Source organism: Adiantum capillus-veneris, chromosome 28 (assembly GCF_014529385.1).
Source record: "Adiantum capillus-veneris isolate H3 chromosome 28, ASM1452938v2, whole genome shotgun sequence".
NCBI lineage: Eukaryota > Viridiplantae > Streptophyta > Polypodiopsida > Polypodiales > Pteridaceae > Adiantum > Adiantum capillus-veneris.
In genome coordinates this window covers 95,719,752-95,727,533 of record NC_140958.1, presented here as the reverse complement: position 1 = coordinate 95,727,533, position 7,782 = coordinate 95,719,752, and the positions used below count along the sequence as shown (strand labels likewise).

At 43.4% G+C, this 7,782-nt stretch overlaps 1 protein-coding gene across 1 annotated transcript; it reads left to right on the top strand.

Moving 5' to 3' along the window:
- Positions 1-6,545: 6,545 nt before the first annotated feature.
- LOC147420922 (uncharacterized) lies at positions 6,546-6,981 on the top strand. The gene has a single exon (XM_086504595.1). The coding sequence runs from the start codon at positions 6,661-6,663 to the stop codon at positions 6,979-6,981; it is 321 nt and encodes a 106-aa protein (XP_086360721.1). The 5' UTR covers positions 6,546-6,660.
- The last annotated feature ends 801 nt before the right edge of the window (positions 6,982-7,782 follow it).

Here is a 7,782-nt window from a genome sequence, read left to right as displayed (position 1 = left end):
ATTCTTGCATAAGCTGACCCATCATCCATCACCTTGGTTTCCATGCGAGTAGTAGTGATGTATGGATGCCAAGGATAAGAGGATATGTAGACATCTCCTGTACAAAGAAATTTTGGTCATCTTTCACATCCCCAATAGTCACCTTTACATTTGGACAAGCTCCGTACAGCTCCCCTGATGAGTTGTTTGCTGCACGAATCATCCATCCATGATTTATATCAATTGGCCATTTTCCTTTTTGATAAAGACTATTTGACATGAGGTTAATTTCCGACCCATGATCTATCAACGCAATGTATGGCTCTTCTAAGTCTCCCACTTTTACCAGCGTCTCAGTAGTTGCTCTTGCCCAGTGACTATTCAAGTAGTAGCTCTTGTGAGTGGTTTCCACTTCATCTTCATCATCCAAGAAGCGAACGTGTTTTACTCCTCCCCTAGACTTGTAGCATCCAACAACAGTTTCTTCACTTTGCTCGCCATAGACCTGTACACCTTGTGCATTTAAAGTCTCCTCTTCACCTTGTACATGGATAGATTTAGTAAGAGACTGACGCTTCCTCTTTATGATATCAATTATTTCTTTGTGGAATTCCCGCTTTGCTATACCAAGGACCTCACCCAAGGTAAATTCCACCTTACTGTTTAGAATCCTCTCTTCCAAAACCTTTTTGAGATCCGTTGCTGCCTCTATATCATATTGGAGTTTGTAGGCCGGACCCTTTGCTTTGGATTTTGTTGCATCCTTCTTCTTGTCTTTAGAGGCTTCTTGCATAGGCACTTCGGGGACAGGCATTTGTTGCGGGGAAGGTGATCTAGGAGGCACTGTGTCATTTCTACCTCCACTCCTCGTTGCTCGCTTTGAAGGCCCTTCATCCCCATTCTCGCGCCTACGTTTCTCTTCAACAATGGCCTCATTTGCTTGACATTTGGCAATATATGCATGCACTGACAAAGAGTCCACAGGGTCATTCCAACATGTTTCAAGTCGAATGCAATCTCCAGCTTCATGTAAAACCTCTGTAGTCATTTTACCCTTCATAGCAGACTCTATAGCGCATGGCCATAGCTCTCCAATACCATTAGATTCCTCTTCTCCAACCTTGATTGATCCTTTTCTTTTAATAGGATCCACCTTCAACCCATAGGCGGCTGCCTCAACCATCGAGATGGCATGGCTAGTAGCCATGTCCTCAACTAGTTTCTTCATCCCGCCTTTGCCAAAGTTTGTTCCCAAGAGCTTACCTGTTACACTTAAGTGAATTTTTCCATCTTTAAAGAAAACGAGCTCCTTTGTCAAAGCGTCTTTAAAACTTTCACAATCCCTCCTTTCATGGTCAGTACTATCACACCATATGCATCTATTGACAAATTAAGCCTTCTCTGGTTTGCGGTCGTTGCCCTGTAGATTCTAGCCTTGTAAGCTTTAACTTGAGCTCTTGCATTCCTTTGACAATATCATCTAGGATGGATTTGTCACTCTTTGGAACCACAATCACAGGCTTTATAGGACTCTCGGGAACACTTGGGGATTGAGTAGGGTTGACTATCATCTTGTCTCTTCGTCATTGTCGCTTAGCTAGTAGTGAAATGGCGTCTTCGACCTCATTCCAATCAGTCTTCAAACCCTGTTCCGCATCCTTATCCTCAAGTAGTAGCTCTAACTTCTCTTGAATCTCTTTACCTGCGGCTTGCAAAAAGAGCTCTGTCTTCTCCGATTTTAGAGTAGACTTTTCAGTTCTTGAAAGTTGATCATAACGGCGTTTGAATTCCCTTAGCAGTTCGGTAGGCGAGAGCCCCTCTTTTGGCCGAACTACCCACTCTAAGAAAGTCCTCTTTGTTACCCTTTCGGAGTCCTCCATGAAATACTCTTCCTATAAGGCTAATTTGAATGCTTCCCAAGTTGCCCCATGCTCATTTCTAATTCCCCTTACATGTTCTCTGATCTCGGGAACCACAACAAGTTCAAAACTTTGCACCATCTCTGCTTCGAGCACTCGATGAAGCTCCATCTCCTTTACATATCCACAAAGATACTTTTTTACATCTTTGCCTTTAAATTGGTCCAATTTCTTCACCACAGATTGAAGCGCTTTGGTTGAGGAGAGCTCCCTCCTTTCTGCAACTTACTGCTGCTGCTTAAACACTGCAAAAGCTTGAAACATTTGCATTGTGACTTGATCAAACCGAACCCCTTGTTGCTCTTGTTGCTCCACAGCTTTAAAGATTTGATTTTAGACCTTCAATGAAGCTTTTGAACCCTCACCTTAGCCTACTTCGCGTCGGGTTCACCAAAAACGTGACAAGAAGTGCGCAGTGCGACTAGGAAAGCGCTGGGCCTCTGATTGTGAGGATTCGTAGCAAAATGAAGCAAGGCGTAGACGATTTGAAGACAAAAACACACTAAAAAAGAACAAAACTCCAGCCATGAAAGCTCCACTTTGAAAAAAAACCAATACTAACTCAAAACTCTTGTGTGTGTGAATTGCACAGATGCAGTGCTCATTCGACCTATTAAGAACCCTAAATTTACACTTCGATTCTTCGTCATGACCATTTCATGGAAGCTTCAGTACTTCATTGGAGAAGCCCAAGTAGTTATTTGAGGAGGGGAAACCCTAATTGGAGGCCTCACAGCCTCAACCATGTAGTGGGAGCAACATGGGACTGCACTAGCACCCTGTAGAGGAATGGCTATATCTCCTTGCTCATGTGCCCAAATGAGCTCATTCTTGGCTCTAAAAATTACCACACAACTTGAGCAACAACGCCAGCGTCATTGATGCGGCATTTTGAGCTATATTGAGCATTTTTAAGGCTATTTTTGACCATTTTTAGCCCAAAAATGTCACTTTTTGTCCGTAAAAAGCCCAAACGAGCTGGGAAAAATCCCTAAAATTGTGGAAAAATCCCATTGGGCTCAAATTTCATGTTGAACCTCATTTTCCCACTTGGTAAGCACTTTGGACACGTCTTCTATGCCAGCGCACGAAACCTGCTATTTTTGGCCGAGATTGTCCGCATTGAACTTTCTAGGCAAAACGAGAGTGCCACTTCGAAACACTTGACATTTGTACATTCCCAAAGAAAATTAGGAATATATTTATGTGTAAAAGCATTCCATAGTGCCACGTGTAGGGCCTCCCCCGCCCGGCAAGGTATGTACACGACTGCAACCATGACATTCATTTTCGCATATATCACACTATGTACATTGTATCATTTGGTCCACATATCATAAACATTAAGAGTGAGGTAGATACTTTAATTTCACATTATGAACGTGCCATCGCACGACAACGTGATCCCACTCCGTACTAGCGTGAGTACGCAGGCAGGAAGGGCTTAAACGCCCTTATAGACATCCTGACTTCTCGCTGCGGCATGGTTAGTATTAGGGTTTATTCTTTTCTATTCATTGTATTGTTTTATAAACGTCGCTTGCTATATGTTTATACTTACAAAAAGCTATCTTATTGTTTTTTTTTGCAGAATCCGACAGATACGCCGCTTGGATGCGATGAGACGTCTGATTAGACGACGTCAGTTTAACCATAGCTAGATAGCATTAGTTTCTTTTTGTCCTAGCTTATGTATCATGAGACCATGTAACTATGTATTTTTAAAAACCATGTATATTTTTTAAATAATGACAATGGTTTGTAACTATTACATTTCAAGCAATGATTAACAATCAAGTGATTTTGTTGTTGTGTACAATTGTCATTTAATTACTTCCATCAATTCACGCTTGTCATTTTTGTATCTTTATTTTGCAAACAATGCGTACTATGGATGATGGAGTTAATGATTATATTGTCTTGTGGCTGACTATTTTGGGTCTATATTTACCTTTGTACTTTTTTTCAAAGGTAAATAGACCAATGAAACATTCAATATGGTTGATGGGTGGCAGGGCATCCAAAAAATTTTAATCTCGGGCATCGCTATGGGCGTCGCTAAATTGTGCACTGCAGCGTCGCTATCTATGGCCCTGCAGCGTCGCTATATGCGTTGCTATATAGCGACGCTGCTAGAGAGTGCGGTAGCGACGGCTATAGCGACGTTCTCGTATCGACGCTAATAGCGACGCTTTTAGCGATGTCGGGGGTTTAAAAAACCCAATGTATTTCCGTCGCTATAAGCGTCACAAGAGCACACAACCTCTTGTAGTGTAAAGGTGGAATCGACAGCCCAATTTGTGGATATAGAACACTTTAAAACCTCCTTGGCATCTCAAGCAATAATTGTAGGAAGTTGCTAATTTAAGAAGATACAAAAGTGGCTTATCACTAATCTAGTGTTAAGGAAGCTCCTCTTGTGGATGATATCCCTATATTCACAAAGAACGCTAAATGAAACCATGGATGTCGACTTGTTTATGATCTTCAAGTAGCCAAAAGAGTAAACTCGGATGTCCGCCAACCATGAGCTCGGTGAGACTTGAACCCACCATTTTGTTGGGTTAGGCATGAACGCGAGCTATCCACTCTAGCCATGCATGCATTTTAACATTGTGGGCATATAAACCTTAGTGAACTTGGACATGCCTTGGTCGAATTTTACCAAATCGGTTCAAGTTTACTTTTTGGAAACTCTGATTGTGGGCATCATCTTCTGAACTATATGTGTACTTCTTCTTCCACGAATCCCATGGCTTGGGGCATCATTAAACAGCCCATGCCCTTTAGTGCTAACTTCTAAGGGTATGCTCCGAAGGGGTAGGACAAAAAATCTAGTGTGTGTTGCAATTCAATGCAAAGCAAGGATCACTCTCATTGTCAGACAAATCTGCCCAATTATTCCTACGATGTTGAAATCTTTCTTCTTCTCCTTCTTTCTTTTCATATGATCATCTATATTTTAAGGCTTGCTTAGGCGCTTGGGAGGTGCACAATATAATCATGTTAATGTATAACGTGAATTCGAAAGGAGGGGTTTTAAAATGCAAAAAAATTAGGCAATTCTACAGAGATACATTAAAATAAAAGATTTTTATATTCAATTTTGAAAAAAAATCTTAAAATAAGTGTTGGAATTAGACTTGCAGAGAAACGCAACAGCTTGGAGAAGACGAAGGAAGCTCAAGGCACACAACTAGAGTGTAGTACTTAGTATGCAATGGAAAGATAGATAGCCCTAGAGTGATGGGCGTATATACAATGCACGGGGGAAAAAACCTCCTAAAGAGGGAAAAAATGCATCGGCGGTCCTAGTGTGTTCACACACATCACTACCGCATATATATGGTAACAAATCCCCCCTGGAGTGATGCGGTGAACGAGAGATGGCATGAGTAAAGGGAAGTGCCATGCCCTGAGGACATGATCAGTCCACAAAGGGGAGTAAGCACAAAGATTTGAAAGTTCTCACGAGACAATGCCTTTGTGAAAAGGTGTGCAAGGTTGTCCTGTGTTGACACATAAGCCAAGCTAATCTCTCCTACTGAGAGCCTCTCCTTGACATAGTGGTAATGCACCTCAATGTGCTTTGTGTAAGCATGAAAAATTGGTTTCCTTGCAACTGCCAATGCGCTCTGACTGTCAATGTAGATAGTGTTGGCAGTGTCTTGTCCAACACCCAAATCAGCCATAAGGCGTCTGAGGCATACACACTCAACCGTAGCTGTGAAGATTGCCCTATACTCAGCCTCACAACTTAAAGTGGCTACAGTAGATTGCTTCTTGCTCAACCATGATATACATGAACTGCCAAGCATGAAACAAAAACCACTTGTTGACACTCGCGTGTCAAAACAACCAACCCAATATGAGTCCAAAAAAGCATGTAAGTCTGGTGGCAATGATCCCCCCTTGGGATAAAACAAGCCAAGATGTAAAGTGCCACTAAGGTAGAGAGAGAGAGAGAGGGAGGAAAATAATATATATATATATATATATATATATTTTTCCCTCTCTCTCTCTACTTCCTTATCTCTCTCTCTCTCTCTATTTCTCTCTCTCTCTCTCTCTCTCTCTCTCTCTCTCTCTCTTTTACAAGAACGTCAGCTCAGAGCTCAAGGTGAGTTACCTGGTTTGCGTTCGTTAGCACCATTCTCTCCTCTTGGTGACGTTCTTGTTAAAGAGAGTTCTTGTTAAAGATGAGTTACCTGGTTTGCATTCGTTAGCACCATTCTCTCCTCTTGCTCCTCTACCCATGAGGCATGTGCCAACGGGCCCTCGAATAATGAAGGTAATGTCCTTTTCTTCCTCTGTCCATGAAGGGTCTGCAAGCTATATATTATTGCCCTCACCTCCGATAGAGTGAGGCAAATCCTTCGGCTTCTATGTGTCCATGCCCATAAGCATCACCTACTCTTGACGTCGAGAGAGCGAGTACCTTGACCTCGCTTACACGGGTGCTCTCATATCCTTAGGGGCAGTAGGTCAGCTTATCTTGTGGGATATTCCCTTGAACAAAAGGGGTACAGGTGCTACAATCCTACTACACGAGAATTACGAGTGAGCAGAGATGTAGTCTTTGATGAGATGAGCAACTGGTACAGTAATGCACATTATCCCCCTGCAGTTGGGCAACCTGTAGAACCTGGCATACCTGGATCTCTCTGGTTGGTCGCTGGACGGTCCCATACCCTGGCAGAGCCTTGGGAGCTTATCCCAACTCAAGCACTTGGCTTTGGGTTTCCGCAATGATTTCCCTGTGATGCAGTGGCCGGAGGAGCAGCTGGATGGTTCGGGTTGGGAATGCAAGTGGAAAGCTTTGGAGTACCTTTCTTTGGATGGGGATATTCGTCTCCCAGCTAATAATTCTGGTAATGGTTCAGCCCCTTTCTGCCTGGATCGAGAGATCGTGTCTCAGCTCAAGGCACTCTCTTTAACAAGAACGTCAGCTCAGAGCTTCCTGGCTTGCTTTTGGGACCTACCTTTCTTGGAGAGCCTTGACGTGTCTTCTAATTTCAATCTGTCAGAGCTGCCTGATCTCGTAGGGTACCCTCTGCTACGATCTCTGGATGCTTCTAGATGAGCCCTCGAGCAGCTCTCCCCCCCCCCCCCCCCCCCCGGCCGGCAGCCTCCCACTCTTAGAGAGCCTTGACGTGTCTTATAATTCCAATCTGTCAGAGCTGCCTCCTCTACAAGTATGCCCACTCATGAGGGAGGTCTCTGAATCTGAATGCGCCCTCCGTAAGTTCCCAGCAGGATTGGACACCCTCCTACGCTTAGAGTGGCTTGACATCACGGGCAATCTGTGAGAGAGAGAGAGAGAGAGAGAGAGAGGGAGGCTGTTAAGCCTGAGGCACCCAAGAAGACGATAGGCCAGAATGAGATAGATTGATTACGAGGTGTTGCAGTTATATACAGTTTGCATGGTAGTTACAAGGGCGTTAGGAAGCCGTGAGATATCTTGGGATGCGGGCCGTTGTGCCTACTAGGATGATGACTGTGTACTGGTGATGTGGATTATTATTTCCCACATGCCCCCGTAAGACACATCGTCTATACATAGGCATGCATGTGTAAAAAGTGTGAGATTCAATCTACGGGCTTTGGATTGTACAATGATCATGCTTATGCAACCTTCATAAATTGAAATCATGACGAGGCTGGAAATTGAATCAGCCAGGGTCGATGGTTGCCTTCATAAGCAGTCGGATCTTCAGCTCAGATCTTCGCTTTGTACGATCTTTGAAAAACTTTATGTGGTCCGTGACATGTATGCTTTCAAGAGCTTGAATACCACATGTTCGCCCCCTGAAGCGAAATGAAAGCATAACTGTAGCTTTGAGATTTGGAGTTGATGTCGAGGTTGCGTCTTCAAGCGCTTTGA

What these genes read in the sequence shown, in the direction of transcription:
- LOC147420922 (XM_086504595.1), top strand. Translation starts at nt 6,661, where the DNA reads ATGCAGTGGCCGGAGGAGCAGCTGGATGGTTCGGGTTGGGAATGCAAG.